Genomic DNA, 21043 nt, shown 5'->3' with positions numbered 1-21043 from the left:
TCACAAGCTTTGGGGGCTACCAAATATTGGAAGGCCAAGCCATTGATCTTGGGGCTTGCTCTTATGAGGTTTGTTGCTGCAAAAGAGAGGTTAAACCTACTTAGAGTTGTGCCTAAATGACATCCCCAGGGAAATTTTTTTGTTGCTAAGATGTGGCATCTCTCTGCAGGTAGGCTCAGTGCCCCTTCCACCCCCTCCCCACGCATGGGATGTGACTCCCAGGGGTATGGATCTCCCTGGCAATGTGGGACATGACTTGTGGGCATGAGTTTGGCCCTGGCACTGTGGGATTGGGGGAGCCTTCTTGGACTGGGGTGAGGGAGGGCAAAGTGAAGCAAAGTAGGGTTTCATTGGCTGGGAGATCTCAAATGGAGTCAAGCAGTCATTCTGGAGGTATTCTTATGCATTATGTGGATATTCCTTTTTAGTTTTTAGTGTACTGGAATAGCTGGAAGGAGGTACCTGGGGCTGTTGAACTGCAACCCGGTGGCCTTGATTCTTAGAGCAATTTCGTAACTGTGTGACTGTGTGATTGTGAAAGTTTTGTGGCTCCACTTCCTTTATACAGTGTATGAACAGATGAATGGAAAAATGAGGACAAAAAGTAAATGAATAATAGGAAAGGATGGGGGGATGGAATGTTTTGGATGTTCTCTTTTACTTTAACTTTTATTCTTATTCTTTTTTGTGTATGGTAATGAAAATGTTCTAAAATTGAATGTGGTGATGAATGCACAACTATATAATGGTGCTGTGAACAACTGACTGAATATCAGGGTTGATTTGTATGCTGTATGAACATATCTCAAAAAAACTGAATAAAAATTTTTTTTAAATAAAACATACTGAAATAATAATAAAAAAAAGAATCTCCTATTTACAGATATCTCCTGATGGTTCTGTTTCCCTAGAGAACCCTGACTAATAATACAACTATGCAGATAGTTCCATCAAAGTTATATGCAAAAAATTCCAGATGGTAAACAAATTCAACTACTTTTAATCATGGGAGTATATGGAGATGATAAACAGAAAAACCAACATAACTGAAGTGAAATAACCCAAACCCACTTGAGTATCCAGTAAATCAGAGATTTTGAAATGTAACAAGCAAACTAAGGATTCATTGAAGGTATTTAAAGCATCAAAATACTCTGTTAAGGAAAGGGAAAAAACAAAAAACAAAAAACCCAGAACATTAAGATGACATGACAGAGGAAACCAAAAACCTAAGTGTGCAAGCATAAAGGAAGCTTCCCATGAAATTATAAAAGCAGTGCAAAAGGCAAACTGAAAAATACCCCAATGGTAAGAAAGAATGAAATACAGAACAAGTGAGGAAAAATAACATGAAACTGAACTTACCAAAACTAACTAAATCCACAATCTTATTTACTTTGGGATTAATATAAAGAAACACACTCAGTAATTCTGGTCATATTTCCCTACTTTGTTTTAGGATTTGTTTACTTTTCTATATAATTACAATTTGTATTTATTTATTATTTTTTTTAAATCTTCATTTTATTGAGATATATTCACATACCACACAGTCATACAAAACAAATCGTACATTCAATTATTCACAGTACCATTACATTGCTGTACATTCATCACCTAAATCAATCCCTGACACCTTCATTAGCACACACACAAAAATAACAAGAATAATAATTAAAGTGAAAAATAGCAATTGAAGTAAAAAAGAACACTGGGTACCTTTGTCTGTTTGTTTGTTTGTTTGTTTCCTTCCCCTATTTTTCTACTCATCCTTCCATAAACTAGACAAAGAGGAGTGTGGTCTTTATGGCTTTCCCAATGCGGGATACTGATTACGTGCTTCGACTTGGCTGGCCTGGGCTGGGGGACCTGATCAGCCCCTGGGGAGGGTGGTGGGCACGGGCGACAGCGCCCTCCACAGCCCCCCAGGCCTGGGAAAGTGAGGCCGGAGGCAGGCCCCATTTCCTCACCCAAAATACCACCGTTAGGGGAGGCTTGCCGGAGGGAACCGCCTTTTCCCCACCCCCTTATCTTGCCCGGACACTCCCCGTTGCCAGTGCAACTCCCATCACCACCAGTGCGCATACATTGTTGCCAGACACCGTTGCCAGAGCAACTCCCGCCCCTTTTCAAACAACCTCCGTGCTCTCTCAGAACCAATCCTAACCTCCGCACCCTCTCAGAACCAATCCTAGCCTTTATCCCCTCAGCATTGGCTTGTAACAACCCCCGCCCTCTATGCCAGCCTATATAACCTGTGCTCACCCCTAATAAACTCTCTTGGCTTCTTCACCCTCAAAGAACCATGTCCTGCCTGTTCCTTCTCGCCGCCCTCCACACCTTGCACGCCTCCGCCGGGGACCGGGCCCAGTCCCCCGCCTCGCCCTCGCCTCCGGGAAAGAGCCCCCGCCGCCGGTACCCTCCGAGCAACGCCAGAGCCGAGGGTTCAGCAACCGGCCGCCCCCCCCCCCCCCAGATAAATCAACTGCGACCGCAACTGGCGCCCAACGTGGGGCCGGTCCTCTCCACGCAGCGGTCCAGTAAACCACCCGCTCGCCCGGACGCCTCTCCAACTCCCCTTCTCCTCGCCTGCAAGGTAAGGGCCGCCTCTCCCTCGCCGCCCCGCGGAGCCGCCTCTCCCTCGCCGCTCCACGTCCGGAGCCGCCTCTCCCTCGCCGCTCCGCGCCCGGGCCGCTCCTCCTTTCCCGTATTACCCCGGCTATTGCCCCCGACTACCTTTCGTCTTCTCTTCCTATGTCCCCCATTCCTCCTGACGCTCTCCCTCTTCCCCTCCATTACTTTGCTGTAGTCCTTTGTGTCTTTGTTTCTTTGTTTGGCGCCGTGTACCTCTTTGCAACCGCCCCCCCAGACTGCTCCAAAATGGCGAACTTCCTCCTTCTTCTTCTACTGAGGGGAGGAAGTGCTCTAGTGATGACGTCAGCCCTAAGCCGGGCAGAAACCGCATGCGTTTTACCCCGCCCTTTCACAGGGCGGAGCTAGTCCGCCATCTTATGCCTTAGGCCCCTCCCTTTCACAGGGCGGAGCTAGTCTGCCATCTTATGCCTTAGGCCCTGCCCTTTCACAGGGCGGAGCTAGTCCGCCATCTTATGCCTTAGATCCCGCCCTTTCACAGGGCAGAGCTAGTCCGCCATCTTGTGTCTTAGCCACGCCTACCGCGCCGCCATCTTGCGACGCTTGGGGCCTCCCGCTTCCGCCTCCCCCTTCGACAAGCTCCCCCTCGGAGCCGCTACCGGCAGCTGCCGCCGCTCCTCCCACCCTGCCGACTAACAACCCCTGGCTGCCTTCTACACCTCAAGGCAACCCTTGGGGCAACGCTGCCCCTGCCCCCACCCCTGTGCCAGGCCCTCTGCAAGCGCGTCCTCCTTTCTCTCGTGCTTTTTGTTGCTTTCCCCTTAACCTTACCCCCACACCGCAGAAATCGTACGACTGGTATCCCATTGACTCAGATACTATCAAGCAGCTTCGCAGGGCCGTCAAGGAGGACGGGTTAGGTAGCCCATACGCTTCCCAAATACTGCAGGATATCGCCATGGACTTTTGCCTCCCCCAAGACTGGGCCTCGCTTGCCCGTACCATCCTTAGCCCCGGCCAGTTCGTTGATTGGTGTGCTCACTTCCAGGCGGAAGTAGCTAGGCAAAGCGAGCAAGACGCAGCCACTGGAGTCTATCATCACCCTGAAGCCTACTTGGGCACGGGAGCGTTTATAAATGCATCTGCCTATATTAATGCACCCGCCACCTTTTGGCCTATCCTTCGGGGAATCGCCTTGCGAGCTTTTGCCAACTGTTCCGCCTGTCGGCCTAGTAAATTCACCAAGCTCCTCCAGGAGCCAAATGAGCCTTTTGCCACTTTTGTCTCTAGGGTTGAAGAAACCTGCACTCGAAAAGTTAGTGATCCCCAGGCCCAACTGGCCCTCGCTCGAGAACTCATTCTCGAGGGAGCCAATCCCCCTTGCAAGCAGGCTATTCTTCCCTTGCGGGAGAAGAGCCTACACGATTGGGTACTTGCCTGCAGCGCCTTTGACCCAGCTGCCGCGTCCCTAGCCCAGGCTGTCTCTGGCGCTGTCACGGCCGCCTTAGCCGCCACCACCGGTTGCTTTAAGTGCGGGCAGAGCGGCCATTTTGCCCGGGAGTGCCCCAATGCGGAGGTCAACCGCCCGCCTTTCATGCCGCGCAATGGGCGCCCCCCTCCCACTCCTTGCCCACGCTGCCAGCGTGGCTATCACTGGGCGCGCGATTGCAAAAATAACCCCAAAAGCCTCTGCCGCTGCCCCGGTGTCAATCAGCGCCAAGACGCTGAGCAAGCTTTAAACTCCAAGTGGGGCAAGCCTCAGCCCTGCCCCTAAGAGGCAGCGTGCCGGCCGGTTCTAATAAAACTCATCACCTCACCGGCAATAAAACGCTTCTCTGGACAGTCCCAATCACTCCGGAAAAGCCTACCCGTAAATTAAGAATAGGGGGGCAATGGTACACGGGCACGCTCGATTCAGGGGCAGAAGTCTCTTGCATGCCCGTTCAGTATGCTACCATGTGCATGGTTCTCGATGGTCCCTCGGTAGTAGGAGCCACCGGTACCTCCACTTCTCTTCAGGCCATGGGACCCATTAAGTGGGAGGATAAAGAAGGCCACTCGGGCACCTTCCGCCCGTTGTTCCTCCACACCATAGACCAAATTTTATGGGGCTGTGATATCCTCGCCGCCTCCGGGGCAGTGCTTACCACGCAGCCCCCCCCCAATAATGTGCGCCACTGCTCGTTTAACACCTCCAGCGCCCGTTCCTCTGCAGTGGGATACTGAGGAACCTATATGGGTGGAGCAGTGGCCCCTTCCCACGCACAAATTAGTTGCACTCCAAGCCCTTGTTCAAGAACAATTAGACGCAGGCCACATAGAACCTTCTGCTAGTCCCTATAATTCGCCAGTATTTGTTATTCATAAAAAAGCCACAGGGAAATTTAGGCTCCTCCATGATCTGCGGGAGATCAATAAGCATATTCTTCCCATGGGTTCCCCGCAGTCTGGTCTCCCCCATCCGGTGGCCATCCCAGCCCACTATCATGTAGCCACCATTGACATCAATACTGTTTCTTTTCCATCCCACTACATAAGCGAGACCGCCCGCGCTTTGCCTTTACAGTTCCTGTCCCCAATCACGCGGGCGCGGCTAGCAGGTACCAATGGAAAGTCCTCCCTCAAGGGATGCGTAACAGTCCGGCCATCTGCCAAATGTATGTTAATCACACAGTGGCCCCCCTGCGAAAGCGGGCCATGCTCATCCATTACATGGATGACATCTTGGTGGCCTCTGAGGACGCCGAGGCGCTTCCTCTAATCCTTAAAGACCTCACCACTAATTTAGCTGACCTCGGCCTTACGGTTCAGCCCGAAAAAGTTCAAATTGTGCCTCCATTAGCCTTCTTAGGGTTTAGTATTGATAAAACCATTGCCCCGTCCGCTCCCCAGCTGGACATACCGGATCGGGTCACTATCACTGAGCTCCAACAGCTCTGTGGCCAGATCAATTGGCTCCGCTCTGCGTTGCCAATTACCACCGCGCAGCTCCAACCACTCTTTATGCTGCTGAGTGTCCCAGAAGCCCCGCCGCTAGCAATCTCCCGGCGCACTAAGCTCACCCAGGAGGCAAAGGAAGCCATTGCCGCTATTAACAAGGCGCTCGCCGCCTGCTGTCTCAACAGGTTCAGCACTAGAGAGGGCAATCTTATAGCACTCATCCTTCCTACGCCCGGAACACCCATGGGCTGCCTATGGCAGGAAGGCCCTCTACTTTGGGTGCACCCTGCTAAAAGCCGGCTTAGGAAAATTTGCCCCGCAGTGCGGCTCTGGATCAGCCTAGCTTCAGATCTAGTCACCCTGGCTGTTCATGTATTTGGAGCGCCGCCGGAAAAAATTGTTTGGCCCCTGGACGCAGGCCAAACCCGCCTGCTTATACGTGATAACCCGGACATGCAAATCCTCTTAGAAGGATTTCAGGGGGAATTCAGCTGCCACTATCCTAGCCATCGACTGTTACAGGGGCTCGCCAAGCTTCCCTTCCGCAGCCCCTTCCATCCTTTCCCCTCCTCTGCACCCATCCCGGGTGCCACTACTGTCTTCACTGACGCCTCCAAAACCCGTTTCGCCTTCCTCTCTTATTCCCAGTACCACCCGGAACCCCGCCTATTCAGTTATGTCAACCTTCATTCAGTCCAAGTGGGGGAAATTCTGGTGGTGTCATACGCACTAAACACCCACTGTAACCACCCAGTAAACATTTTCACAGACAGCCTCTACACGTATCAGGTCTGCCGAGTCCTCGCGTTTTCCACCTTTTTCCCGGGAAACTCGGCCATTGATAAAGCACTTTCTGACCTCAGGAGCATCCTGGAGCATCGACAGGATCCTTGGTTCATTAGCCACATTCGTAGTCACTCAGGCCTTCCGGGGCCCCTGGCTAATGGCAATAGTATAGTAGACCAAGCGATCTCAGCTCAGAATACCCAAGCTATGCTAACCCACACGGCAGCCCCTCCGGGGGATGCTGTTAACCAGGCCAAGTTATTGCATTCCAGGTTTCACTTTTCGGCTACGTCATTGCATCATTTATGTGGCCTCCCCCTAGATACCTGTAAACATCTTGTCCGCAATTGTGCAACTTGTGCGCCCTTTGCACCGCTTGGCCCCCTGCAACCTCAGGGAGTCAACCCACGAGGCCTAAAACCCAATTCTAGATGGCAAATGGATGTAACTCACGTTCTGTCCTTTGGATGTCTCAAATATGTGCATGTAATAATTGACACCTTCTCGGCCATGTGTTATGCAGTCCCCCTTGCCGGGGAAACGGACAAACACTGTATCAAGGCCCTAAGACAAGGAATTCTCTTCATGGGAGTTCCCTGGGACCTAAAAACAGACAATGGGCCTGCCTATCGCAGTGCCTCCTTTGCGGCCTTCCTTCAGTTATATAACATCACCCATCATTTCGGCATCCCCTATAATCCTCAGGGTCAAGCCATTGTGGAAGCCGTCCATCGCCGCTTAAAAACACAAATTGAAAAAGAAAGGGCAATGCTCCCCCAGGCAACTCCAGGGGACCTTATCATAGCAGCCCTTATTCACCTTAATCTACTCACATTCAATAAGGATGGGCTTTCGCCCCTACATAAACATTGGGGGCCCTCGTATAGGCCCACCCAGGCCCCGATGGTTTACTGGAAGGACCCAGAGAATAATGCCTGGAAGGGTCCCTCCCCACTCCTCGCCCAGGGGCGCGGGTTTGCTTGTGTTTTCCCAGATGATGCAGCACAACCAATCTGGATCTCAGGAAGGGCAATCCGGCCCGCCACCAGCAACCACACGTCTAACGAGACGAGAATGCCGTCGTCTCCGCAACCTAGTGCACCAGATGACAACAGTACACCTGGGCCTGGACCCCAGTCCGAGTGAACCCCCTTTTTCCACAGCCCTCCAGCCGCACCTCAGCTCCAACCAGCGGCACCTCAGCTGCAAACAACGCATCGCCAACCCCACCACCCCAACCTTTTCTGCCCCCCTCTCGTTACTCCTCTCCCCTCCTCGACCTTATCCAAGCGGCCTTCACCTCAGTGAATTCCTCCAACCCCAATCTTCCCTCCTCTTGTTGGCTTTGCCTCTCCACCTCCTTCCCCCTGTATGAGCCAGTTGCCTCCAACCTCTCCTTTTCAGAAAACACAGAGGACAGCCCCTCGAAATGCAATTGGAATACCTCTGCCGTCCCCCTAACCTTTCATTCAGTCTCCTTTACAGGAAAGTGCATCCGCCCTCGCTCAAGTAACTCTCCCAACCTCACAGCTTGTGCCAACTACTCATCTCCCAGCAGCTCTGCCAAATTTCTTATTCCTCACAACTCCTCCCAATGGCTCTGCTCCTCTACAGGACTTACCCCCTGCCTTAACGTGCAAACCATCAATATAACTAAAGAAACTTGCCTCCTAATTGTCCTTATCCCTAGGGTCCTGTACCACAGCGAGGAAGACTTCTTCCTCCGCCTGGAAACAACTGCAGCTCCTGCCCCTCTGCAAAAGCGAGAGCCCATCACCGTCCTCACGATCGCCACCCTCCTAGGTCTTGTAGGCACTGGCACTGGAATTGCCGCGCTAGCCCGACAAAACTCTGCCCTAACTCACCTCAGGGCAGCCGTGGACGAAGATATTAGTCACCTACAAAACGCTATTTCCCATCTTAAAAATTCTGTTAACTCCCTCTCTGAGGTCGTGCTCCAAAACCGCCGAGGTCTCGACCTTCTTCTCCTCAAAGAAGGAGGCCTTTGCGCCGCCCTAGGAGAAGAATGCTGTGTTTATGCCAATTCCACAGGTCTCGCCGAAGACAGCCTAAAGAAGGTCCGAGAGGGACTAGAACAACGCAAAAGAGACCGTGAAGCTGCCAACTATTGGTCCCACATCTTTACCTCCCTCCTCCCTTACCTCCTCCCCCTCATAGGCCCCCTACTAATAATTATTCTAGCTCTCACCCTAGGACCCTGGGTTATCCGCAGACTTCGCCAACTTGCTAAAAGCCAGGCCAATACCAATGCTGTCCTCTCATCATTTGTGCAAGTCCAGTATCAACAACTTGCCTCCACTGAAGAAGCTAACCCTCCTCAGCGTCGCCACCCTCGTCCATCCCGCAAGCAGCAAGGCCCCTGTCGAGCGCCCGGGCACCACACCAACGCCGAGCTCCAGCCTCGCTGAGCCACCGTCAATCCCTTTTCCCCTCCCCGGCCTCCCCCTTCCCTCATCCCTTAGCGGACCTCTCCGGTAAGCTTCTTCCTTTAATTAGAAAAGAAGGGGGAAATGCGGGATACTGATTACGTGCTTCGACTTGGCGGGCCTGGGCTGGGGGACCTGATCAGCCCCTGGGGAGGGTGGTGGGCACGGGCGACAGCGCCCTCCACAGCCCCCCAGGCCTGGGAAAGTGAGGCCGGAGGCAGGCCCCATTTCCTCACCCAAAATACCACCGTTAGGGGAGGCTTGCCGGAGGGAACCGCCTTTTCCCCACCCCCTTATCTTGCCCGGACACTCCCCGTTGCCAGTGCAACTCCCATCACCACCAGTGCGCATACATTGTTGCCAGACACCGTTGCCAGAGCAACTCCCGCCCCTTTTCAAACAACCTCCGTGCTCTCTCAGAACCAATCCTAACCTCCGCACCCTCTCAGAACCAATCCTAGCCTTTATCCCCTCAGCATTGGCTTGTAACAACCCCCACCCTCTATGCCAGCCTATATAACCTGTGCTCACCCCTAATAAACTCCCTTGGCTTCTTCACCCTCAAAGAACCGTGTCCTGCATGTTCCTTCTCGCCGCCCTCCACACCTTGCACGCCTCCGCCGGGGACCGGGCCCAGTCCCCCGCCTCGCCCTCGCCTCTGGGAAAGAGCCCCCGCCACCGGTACCCTCCGAGCAACGCCGAGAGCCGAGGGTTCAGCAACCGGCCGCCCCCCCCCCCCCCAGATAAATCAACTGCGACCGCACCCAATCCCATTGTCACCCCTCATAAGCTACATTTTTATACAATTATCTTTTATACAATTGCCACTGAACAGGGACATAACAGTCTTTTCAACAAATGGGGCTGGGAGAGTTGGATATCCATATCCAAAAGAATGAAAGAGGACCCCTACCTCACCCCCTACACAAAAATTAACTCAAAATGGACCAAAGATCTCAATATAAAAGAAAGTACCATAAAATTCCTAGAAGATAATGTAGGAAAACATCTTCAAGACCTTGTATTAGGCAGACACTTCCTAGACTTTACACCCAAAGCACAAGCAACAAAAGAAAAAATAGATAAATGGGAACTCCTCAAGCTTAGAAGTTTCTGTATCTCAAAGGAATTTGTCAAAAAGGTAAAGAGGCAGCCAACTCAATGGGAAAAAATTTTTGGAAACCATGTATCTGACAAAAGACTGCTATCTTGTATATATAAAGAAATCCTACAACTCAGTGACAATAGTACAGACAGCCCAATTATAAAATGGGCAAAAGATATGTATTTATTTTTATTGGAAATACAAGAGACTTCTGAGTATGTATATTCAAAAACTATGTTTTCTTTTGGGAAATAAATCATATTGCAGTTGTAGGACTGCTCTGTTAAAGTATAAATGAAATTAAAATATACATGTGTTAAGATAATTATTTTCTATTCACAAATTTATTTCCCTAAATTGAAATCAAGATTAAAAAAATTATATTTTAACAGTTTTAATATTTAAAGGGAGGAAAATTGTACCTTAGCAGTGAAGACTGCCTGTCTTGCCTCAGGTATCATATAAAGTTGCTGAATAGTGGAAGCCAAGTAACAGGTGGCTCCAAGATTAGTCAAGCCAACAAATCTACACTCAGCGCGGACATCCTCATGGGGCCAATAGTCCCATTTATAAGGTGCATGAGCTGCTGAAAAAAAGAGGGAAGAAAAGATGCCCCCAACCCAGAGAAGCTATTAAACATAATGTATTTTGCATTTATCAATGGACATTACCTTCATTAATTATCTAGTTAACACACATAAAACATTGCATGTGATAATTTTTACTATTAGGTAAGAACACATACTAAAATTAAATCAGTCCATAAATATTCAAAGAACTATCAAAACTTGATTTTATTTGGCACTAAACATATACCAAAGGAAGCCAGTGTTTCTAATACATATAAAAGGTCTTTCACACCTTTAAAAAAAAACAAAAACAAAAACAAATCAATGTTCAGTTCTTAACTTCAATTGCATCCTAGCAACAATAGTTGATAATGTTAGAGTGTGAAAACTGACTACTTTCTTTAAACAACACCCTCCAAAATCCCATTTCTTTGTATAAAATTATAAAAATTTAAGGAAAAGAAGAACACTTACATTGCATATGTTGTGCCATAACCCAATTGTGGATGAGCCTATAGTTCTCAACAGATCCTTTTACCATCTCAACTAACAAATCATAAGCAGCAGCTCTTGAAGAATGTGATTTGCACTTTGGCTGTTGTCGATCTTTTAAACTAGGCAACAAAAACAGCAGATTGAAGATATCTCTCAAAAATTCCTAGTGGGGAAAAAAAAAGAGACCAAGAATGTTATCTAAATCTGGATATTAATTATATCCAAATATAATGAATATCTTGTTTAGAAACTTAGCTGGATTATCTAACAATTAATGTACAACTTAACAAAAGACTTGAAAAACTTAAAGTAACATGGAATGCCATCATCTGAAAATCTTTGCAATCCTCATTTCTCTCAGGAAAAATGGAGTGGGCAGGGGAATCATCATTTACTCCTCTCTCTCTCGATGCCAATCAGCTCATTCTTACAGATTCTTCCTCTACAATTTTATTTTCTACTCCTTAAAGTGACCAAAGTTTTTGCTAAGGCCTCATTACTCCTGAACTCAACTGTCAAAATATCCTAATTGAAGCTTTGTATTTTACTAAGGTTACTCCTTATTTCACTGTTAATAATTACCGCAGCAGCAACTTAACTCATAGTGAGCACTTACTAAGTCCAGGCAGTGTTGAAAGCCCCCAAAGAAAAAGCCAGGAAGGTTAAGAAAATTGCCCAGCATCAATACAAACAGCATATGTCAGAACCAGGATTCAAGACACCAAGATCTTAACCTGGATACCACTGAGGTTCAAACCAAGGTGCAAGGTTTACCTTTGTGACTTAAATTGTTTCAAGGGAATCAATTTCCAGATCCTCATTCTAGATGTACTTTTAGCTAAATTTGATCTGCGTGAGAAAACGGTTTCTGGGTCACCTTTCCCACTTGCTCTTTAACTGGTCCTTTGCTACTTCACCAAAAAAAATTATCTCCCTCCCTCATCCCCAAATAATACTATGGTACATTCCTAGAGGGTATAAAATCTCTTGGGGTACTGTGAAGAGAAGACTGAGACAGCTATCCTTAGAAAGGCTGGCTTGCAAGGTTGGCACCTGCCTATCATTAGGGAACTGGGCTGGTAAACAGTTTTTTACACTGATATAAAACTTTCCACAAATAACAGGAGTGCCTGTTTCTACAAACAATGTGGTTTATGCTGAGTACTTGCTCTCCTCTGGGAGTCTGGAATTTCAATGACTATGGTCAGTCAGCCAGACACAATGAGCCTACATGACAGACCCCTGATAAAAATCCTGGACACCTAGGCTCAAGAGAACTTAGACCTGATAGGCAGCATTTTACGTATTTTGCTACACTCACTGCTGGGGGAATTAAGTGCATCCTGTGTAACTCCACTGACAGAACACTCTTGGAAGCATGCACCTGATTTCCTCGAGACTTTATCCCACATGCTTTTACTGCTTTCTAATTTTTACTTTGAATGTTTTCCCTAAAACAAATCTTTTTTTTTTAAATAAATTCAAAGTTATAGGAACAGTAGCAAAAACAATACTAACCCCATACACAGAACTCCAGCATACCCTGACCCCCCTCCCCTGACAGCCCAATCCACCAACTTTAACATGCTGTCACATTGCTATTTCTTTCCCTCCCTATCATCCATCATCTATTGCTCTGTCTTCTGAACATATAAGAGCTAGCTGCACACATCCTTGAAGAAACATTATAATTCACATATATACTTCCCATGAACAAGAACATTCTTTTATGCAATCCCATTAAGCGCAGCTAAGAAGTACAAGAGATTCAACAATGATACAAAGCTTACATTCTATATTTCCTTTACCTTATGCCTCAACTGTGTCCCTTTGAGCCTCCTGTTCTCCATCCTCCAATCCCATCCAGGTTCATCCTTGGCATTCAATTGTCATCTATTTAGACTGTCTTTTTTTTTTTTTTTTTCAATTGTGGAAACATATATACAGCCTAAATCTACCCATTCCACCCCCTCCCTAGCATTCCATTAGTGGGATTAATCACCTTTAGAATGTTGTAATGCTCTTTCCCACTATCCATTACTAGAAATTTCCCTTCACCTCAAACAGCAACCCTACACTCATTTGTTAACTTCCCATTGCCCCTTCCCCAATTTCTCTTAACCCATACTCTACTTTTCATCTCTATGGTCATATTCTCTGATAATTTCTTTGTGTTTACTGCGGGGCTTAAAATTAACCTCTTAAATCCATATCAATCTTGTTTTTCTTTGATACCACCTTCACTTCAATAGGACATATAAACTATGTTCCTATACTCCTCCTTCCCCCCACCTTTATATAGTTTTCTAAAATTACATATTTTACATTGAGTTCAAAACCACTGATTTGTCATTAGTGTAGGTGTATTTTATATCATGTAGGAAGTAAATAGTGGAGTTACAGTTCAAAAATTGACTTCTATTTGTATTCCATTGTGGTTGGAGAATGTGCTTTGAGTATATTCAATTTTTTTTTTTTTTTTTAATTTATTGAGGCTTGTTTTATGTACCAGCTTACGGTCCCTTCTGGAGAAAGATCCGTGATCACTAGAGAACGACTGTCCTGGTAATTTGGGATGTAAGGTTCTATACATACCTGTTAAAATTCTCTATATCTCTTTCTCCTTTCCTTGTTTCTCTGTTGGCAGGGCTCCCTTTAGTATCTGAAGTAGGGCAGGTCTTTTATTGGCAAACTCTCTCAACATTTGTTTGTCTGTGAAAAATTTAAGCTCTCCCTCAAATTTGAAGGAGAGTTTTGTTGGATATTCTTGGTTGAAAATTTTTCTCTCTCAGAATTTTAAATATGTCATGCCACTGCCTTCTCGCCTCCATGGTGGCCACTGAGTAGTCACAACTTAGTCTTATGTTTTTCCTTTGTATGTGGTGAACTGCTTTTCTCTTGCTGCTTTCAGAACTTGCTCCTTCTCTTCAGTATTTGAGAGTCTGATCAGAATATGTCTTGGAGTGGGTTTATTTGGAGTTCGCTGGGCATTTATGCTTTGTGTATTTATATTGTGTAGAAGGTTTGGGAAGTTTTCCCCAACAATTTCTTTGAATACTCTTTCTAGACCTTTACACTTCTCTTCCCTTCTGGGACACCAATGAGTCTTACGTTTGGACGTTTTATTTTATTGTCATATCCCTGAGATCCATTTCGATTTTTTCTATTTTTTTCTCCATTTTTTCTTTGGTTCTTTCATTTTTTGTTCTGTGGACTTCTAGGACACTGAGACGTTGTTCAACTTCCTCTAATCTTGTATTGTGAATATCCAGAGTCTTTTTAATTTGACCAACAGTTTCTTTTATTTCCATAAGATCTTCTATTTTTTTAATTTACTCTTGCAATGTCTTCTTTATGCTCTTCTAGGGTCTTCTTTATGTCGCTGATATCCTGGGCCATGGTCTTCTTGATGTCCTTTAAATCCTTTGCGATGTTTTCGTTCCTCGATTGTAGTTCTTTGATTAACGGTGCCAAGTCCTGTGTCTCTTCTGATATTTTTATTTGCGTGTTTGGAAATGGATTCTTCATATCTTCTGGTTTTATCATATGCATTAAGATTTTCTGTTCTTTTTGGCCTCTTGGCATTTGCTTTGCTTGATAGGGTTCTTTCAAGTTGTGAAAAAGAGATACCAATCTAATTTTTCAGAAACACAGTTTGGTGGCGTACACTTCCTCTAACTAACCAGCAGATGGCGTCTGTGAGTCACCCATACCCCTCAAGTCAGTTCTCCACCTTGTCCCCACGGTGTGTGGGGAAATGGTTCTTGTGGGGTTCAGTTGGAGAACTCAGTTTGGGTGTGTTGCTGGAGCCGACCGCCCTAAATGTGGGGTGTGTGTCTGGGTGGCCAGGGAGGAAGGGTAGCTTTAATATTCAAATCCCCCAGGTTCCCGGAGATTCAAGGCTGCCACAAGAGTCTAAGCCTTCATTTCAGTTCAGCCCCAGACCCTCTCTCTCGCTGACCCACAAACCACCAGACTTGACGTAGTGTCCCTGGGTTCTCCAAGTGGGCCCCCCCTCCCAGCTGCGATCCTCCAGGACCTCTGCCGAGGGAATGCCATGCTACATCACCAGTGCACGCCATCCCTCAAGGGAAGCCCTGGGCTGCCGGGCTGTGCAGGGGCACTCTCAGCCTGATGCAAAGATGGCCGAACGGGGCGTCTCAGCGCCCCCCCACCTTGCACAGTTCCTCCTTCCCAGCTCCAGGACAACTGGCATGGCCCCGGGCTGTGGGCACGGCCCCGGGCAGGAGTTTATCCAGTCCTCCAGGGAGCCAGCTGCAAGCCGCGGGGTTTCTTTCAGCTCCAGCTCTCCCCTCGGTTCCCCCTGCCCTGTGGGTATCTGCAGCAGGCTATCCTCCAGGCCAGACACCGAGAGGCCAGCCCAGCCCCCTCTTGCTGTGTTTTACTGCGTGGTTCCCACTGTCACAACTGCAGCCACTCCTGGGTTTTTCCCTTTTATTTATTTATTTATTTTTAAAAGAACCAGTTGTTCTCCAAATGCCAACCCCTGGCTTCCTCACACTGCTGCACGGCTGCAGGTCTTCCAGCCAGCTTACTCACCCGTTTCAGAATCCAGACTACCGGTTTCACCAAGTATACGGCCCCTGTGGTACTAGCAGACCTCATCCAGCTGGCGCATCGCTGAAACCGGTGTTCTGGGTCACTTTCTGGTTTTTATCTAGTGTTTTCCATGGAGGGTTTTTTTTGCCCTGTCTCACCTAGCCGCCATCTTAGTTCTCCCTAAAATAAATCTTAAGAGAGTACAACAATATGTTGCGTCTAATGATTCCTGGAGGTGGCCTTGGGAATCCTTGACACAGGTATCAAAATAAAGGTCAATTTGATATATTTTTCCATCAATAACCTCAAATCTTGTATTTCATTACTGTCAAAAGAATGCATAATGCATAGCTCCCGACTAGGCAAAACAAAAAGGGTTTGGGAAATAAACATGAGAAGTGGATAAGGGCTTATTTAATCTACTTGACAAACTAAAGTTAAGACTTTATCTTAACCACTTTAAAATTCAGAGGTGGGAAGACTCATGTAGAAACAAAGTACCAGATTTAACTTGAATTGGAAAATAAAGGCAAACTAATTCAAACAGCAAGTCTGGACTGGCAAAAAACTAGTTTAACATTAATGGACTGTGTGTGCCAATCAATTCAGATGTATAAACAGAATGAGCTAAATATTTTTGGCCAGAAAATTGTGAAAAAATAAAGCCTAAGATAAGAAAATTAATAAATCATGCTGAATAAATGTACAACTATGTAGTCAGTTCTTAAGAATCAGGTCTGAAACCTTAATCATCCCTTTGTTCAACAGATACTTGTTACGTACGAAGGAAGGGAGAAGAAATAAGAGCGGTATTTATATCCTTTAAGGTGAAGAAAAAGGAAGAGGAAGCAGAGGACGAAGAGGAAGAGAAGTACGAGGAAGAACATGAGAGTAGCGAGATAACACACGGTCTGCAAAGCCGAAAATTTTAACTATATCACCCATTACAGAAAAAGTTTGCTGATGCTTGCATGAAAATAAATTCTAAATGGATTTTTAAAAATCCTTAAATAATAAAGTAAAATCATTACAGCAGAAAAGTCATTTTTAATACTGTGGAGATAATGAAGACTTTTCTTAATATTAAAAAAAAAAATGGCTTCAACACCTACAGTTAGATATCTGACATTTCAAATTTAACATGTCAAAAACAGAACTCAAAAACAAAACAAAACAAAACAAAACAACAAACTTCTGATTTTGACTCCCACACCTCCCCCAATTTCCTCTATCTTGAGACTTCCTTTTTTTTAGAAAATGGCATTATCATCCACTTAGTTGCTCAGGCTTAAAATCTAGGTATCATTCTTGATTAATATCCCAACCCCTCTCCCTCTCTCTCAAGTCACAATCAAATTCAAATCTAAGTCATATGGGCTTAATCTTCAACAATCTTCAAATATGACCACTGTGCACCATTATCCATGAGACCATAGTGACATAAATAAATAACTGGATTAATAAATGTGGGAGACGAGATAAATCTCCTATACAGAGGAATTCCAAATAGTTTATATAGATATCTATGCCCCCATCCCCTAAGGGTGTTTGGTAAACCAAGCAAATGGAAAACTGAAGACAAGTGTTATATATATACACACCTATACATACATATATATATTATTTTATTTAAATAAGTAGTTAGAAACAACTAAAGACAAGATCTGACTTACGACATCAACAAAAGAAGATAAAAAAAAAAGATAAAATTCCTGGGAAAAAACTTAAGAAATATTTAAAATTTAAATTCTTTATGAAGAAATCATAAAACTGCAGAACACAAGAAGACATCTTGTATAAATATGAAGGCATATCCTGTTCTTGTATAGGCAGATTCAATATAAAAAAGACATCATTTCTCCTACATCAATATATAAATGTAACACAAGTCCAATAAAAATAGCATAATTTTAATTTCTTAAAGAATTGCGTAAGTTGATTTTAAGTTTAAGTGGGAAAATAAACAAGTAGGAAATACCTGAAAAGGAATAATAATGAAGGTAAATTACCCCTGTAAGATAGTTAACAACTGTAAATCTACAGTAATTAAAGTATGACATTGGTATACATGAATAGACAGATCACTGGAATGACACAGGAAGTCCAGAAAGAAATCAAATACATATGACAGGAATATAATAAAAGAAGCATTTCTAACCAGTTGATACAACATAAATAGCCCACTGTGTGAGATATCTAGGCAATTATCTCATTTAATTTTTTTCACTTATATAACAAATTTATATGTAAAAAGTGAAATTATGAAAGTATAAGAAAGCACGAGTTTTTTAAATAAAATACAAAACCCAGAAGCTCCAAAAGATTAATAAATCTGAGTACATGAAAATGAAAAAAGATTTCTACTTAGAAAACAAAAGAAAATAAAAACTAAAGTCAAAATTTAAACAGGATGTCTGATCCCACGTAGGGGGGAGGGCAGTGATTTCACCTTTTAAGTTGGCTTAGCTAGAGAGAGACACCCAGGGGAGTGAATCTCCCTGGCAACGTGGAATATGACTCCCGGGGAGGAATGTAGACCCGGCATCGTGGGACGGAGAACATCTTCTTGACCAAAAGGGGGATGTGAAAGGAAATGAAATAAGCTTCAGTGGCAGAGAGATTCCAAAGGGAGCCGAGAGGTCACTCTGGTGGGCACTCTTATGCACACTTTAGACAACCCTTTTTAGGTTCCAAAGAATTGGGGTAGCTGGTGGTGGATACCTGAAACTATCAAACTACAACCCAGAACCCATGAATCTCGAAGACAGTTGCATAAAAATGTAGCTTATGAGGGGTGACAATGGGATTGGGAAAGCCATAAGGACCACACTCCACTTTGTCTAGTTTATGGATGGATGAGTAGAAAAATAGGGGAAGGAAACAAACAGACAGAGGTACCCAGTGTTCTTTTTTACTTCAATTGCTCTTTTTCACTCTAATTATTATTCTTGTTATTTTTGTGTGTGTGCTAATGAAGGTGTCAGGGATTGATTTGGGTGATGAATGTACAACTATGTAATGGTACTGTAAACAATCGAAAGTACGATTTGTTTTGTATGACTGCGTGGTATGTGAATATATCTCAATAAAATGAAGATAAAAAAAAATTTAAACAGGAAAAAAAAAACTGCAATTCATATTACAAAAGGACAATTCCCTTTATATAAAAATTTCTAAAAATTAAAAAGAAAAAAGCCCAGTAGCATATGCAATAGGAAAACAGGGAAAGGACTTGGGAAGATCAGAGAAAAGATAATACAAATAACTCAAAAAATATGAGCATGTGAAAAGATGCTCAGCCTTACTCATAATAAGACAAATATAGTATAAAAACAAGAGAATCATTTTCACCTACCACTTTGGCAAAAATTATGTATTTGAAAAAAAAATTGATTGGTAGGAATGTGGGAAATCAGGCTCTCACTTTCGTTTGTAGGTGGGAATGTAAATTTGTTCCGCCTGCATCATAAATGCACATACTCCATGAACCAGCATTTATTTTCGCAATTTCTTCTATGATGTTTCCTCAGTCATTTGCTAAATGAAGTACGTACAAAGATCTTCATTGCAACATTACCTGCACTAGTGTAAGATGATGTTCATCACGAGGAAGCTAGTTAAATTATATCCAGATAAAAGAATATTAACTGTTTCAAGAAGTGAATTAACTATATATTGAAATGGAAAAATCTCTAAGGTAGATACAAAAAGCAAAGTATATGTTCGATATTTTAACATTTTTGTAGACAGTACAGGATAGTGGTTAAAAGCTTGAGTGACATCAGGCAAGCTGCTTACCCTCAATATGTCTCAGTTTCATCATCTGTTAAAATGGGTTTAAAAATACTATCCACTCAAGAGCTCAAAATTTTTGCCTATTTGTGGAAATGAATAAACAAAAGAAATAAAACAAAAACAAAACAGTGACCTTAAAAAAACAAGAATAATGGAGAGAAGTAAAAATTTAGAAAAATATATCCAGCACATATGACAAAAAAATATTGGATAATTTCAAAGTAATGACCTTTTACAAATAAATGAGAAATGTACACAGTATATGACTAGGAAATTCACAAATTAATACAAACAGAAAGACAAACATATTCACCAATAAATGGAAAGAAACTCATATTCACCAACCAAAGAAATAAAACTAAAACAACAGTGAGACGGACAAAGATTTGACTCGTGAGGAGTGTAGGGACACAGGGAATATCAGCATTCTTACATGGTGTGTCTGGGAACATAAATTGATGCAGTCTTTCTGATACAGAAAGCAATGCATTTCTGTAGTGACTGAAAGGAATTGATTTTATTTTAAGAATTCGTAAGAGTGAGAAGGATCCAAGATGACTGATTAGGGAGAGACTGGGCTCACTTCTCTTCCAGAAAAACAACCAGGCATAAAGGAGAAATTGTCCACAACAAGGATCTGGGACTCTGGAGATTGGGGTAAGTGATCTATAACACCCAGAAACTGTGAGTCGAAGAGATGTAGAAGCTGCAGTGAGAGAACATAAGTGATCCCCTGAGCCCCAGCTTCTGGTGCCCATCCCCTACTCTCAGGGCAGAAAGTATCTGGTTCTCCAATCTCTGGTCAGCGGGCAGCTCCAGACTAAAAGGGCAGCAGAAATCCACTTTCCCAAAAACAGGATGGGACTCGAACTGCTGGGGCCACCAGCAGTTTAATCCTGCCCCATATGACCTGGTTGTGCCCTTCTCTGAAGTCCCCAGGGAGCTTCTCAGCCTTTTGAGTACTGAAGAGAAGAGGTTGCCGAAGAGCGACGTCAGCAGGCAGGCAAAAAAAGCACACCTCTGGGAAGATATCTAAAAGGCTTTGGGGTGAAGAGGGCCATGGGTTGGGCAGGCCAGGAATGTGCATGCTTGGAGAGCTGAATTAAAGACTTTCGGCATCTTTACCTGACCTTCTCCCCAGGGCCTTCTAGAGCTGGTGTGCACTCACTTCCTGGGCACTGGCCCAGCCCAGGTTGGATAATACTGATGAACAAGTGCCAAAAAAGAGGATTAATACAAAACCAATCTACAACAAAAGCTTTGACAAGAGCAAGAATCTGAACTTCAGAATAAATTTACCAAGATGCTCAGACATCAGCAAAAAGTAATGTTATATTAAGAAATAGGACGATATGGCCCAGTCAAAGGAAAAAATAAAAATGCTGTAGGAGATACAGAATTGGGAACAACTAATCAAAGATGTTCAAACAAACCTAAATCAATTCAAGGAGATGATAAAGAGATAAAGCGTATTAAGAAAGAACTGGGTGAGCATACAAAAGAATCTGAAAGCAAAGAAAAATAACTGATTTTTATGAGAATGAAAGGCACAATAGTTTAAATTAAAAATACACTATAAGCACACAACCGCAGATTTCAATAGGCAAAAGAAAGTATCAGATAACTAGAAGACAGACCATCCAAATTCAAATAAAAGAATAGGTAGAGAAACAAACGGGAAAAATTGAGCAGGGTCTCCGGAAACTTACTGACAACAGGAAGCACATGAACAATCATGTCATTTGTGTCCCTGG

At 44.5% G+C, this 21043-nt stretch overlaps 1 protein-coding gene across 5 annotated transcripts in view; it reads right to left on the bottom strand.

Annotated features, from left to right (window-relative positions):
• USP34 (ubiquitin specific peptidase 34) overlaps window positions 1–21043 on the bottom strand; it is a 371878-nt gene that overhangs the window by 69057 nt on the left and 281778 nt on the right. For 3 of the 5 annotated variants that reach the window (XM_037806728.1, XM_037806730.1, XM_037806731.1), the window contains exons 42-43: window positions 10914–11097; window positions 10293–10456 (exon numbers count right to left, since the gene is read on the bottom strand). In XM_037806728.1, the coding sequence (XP_037662656.1) occupies window positions 10293–10456; window positions 10914–11097 (348 nt within the window). The remainder of the gene's footprint in view (window positions 1–10292; window positions 10457–10913; window positions 11098–21043) is intronic. The other 2 variants (XM_037806729.1, XM_037806732.1) reach the window with 1 other exon arrangement.

Source organism: Choloepus didactylus, chromosome 17 (genome assembly GCF_015220235.1).
Source record: "Choloepus didactylus isolate mChoDid1 chromosome 17, mChoDid1.pri, whole genome shotgun sequence".
Taxonomy (NCBI): Eukaryota; Metazoa; Chordata; class Mammalia; order Pilosa; family Megalonychidae; genus Choloepus; species Choloepus didactylus.
Note: the sequence above shows the minus strand (reverse complement) of the source record. Positions and strands in the feature narration are given on the sequence as shown.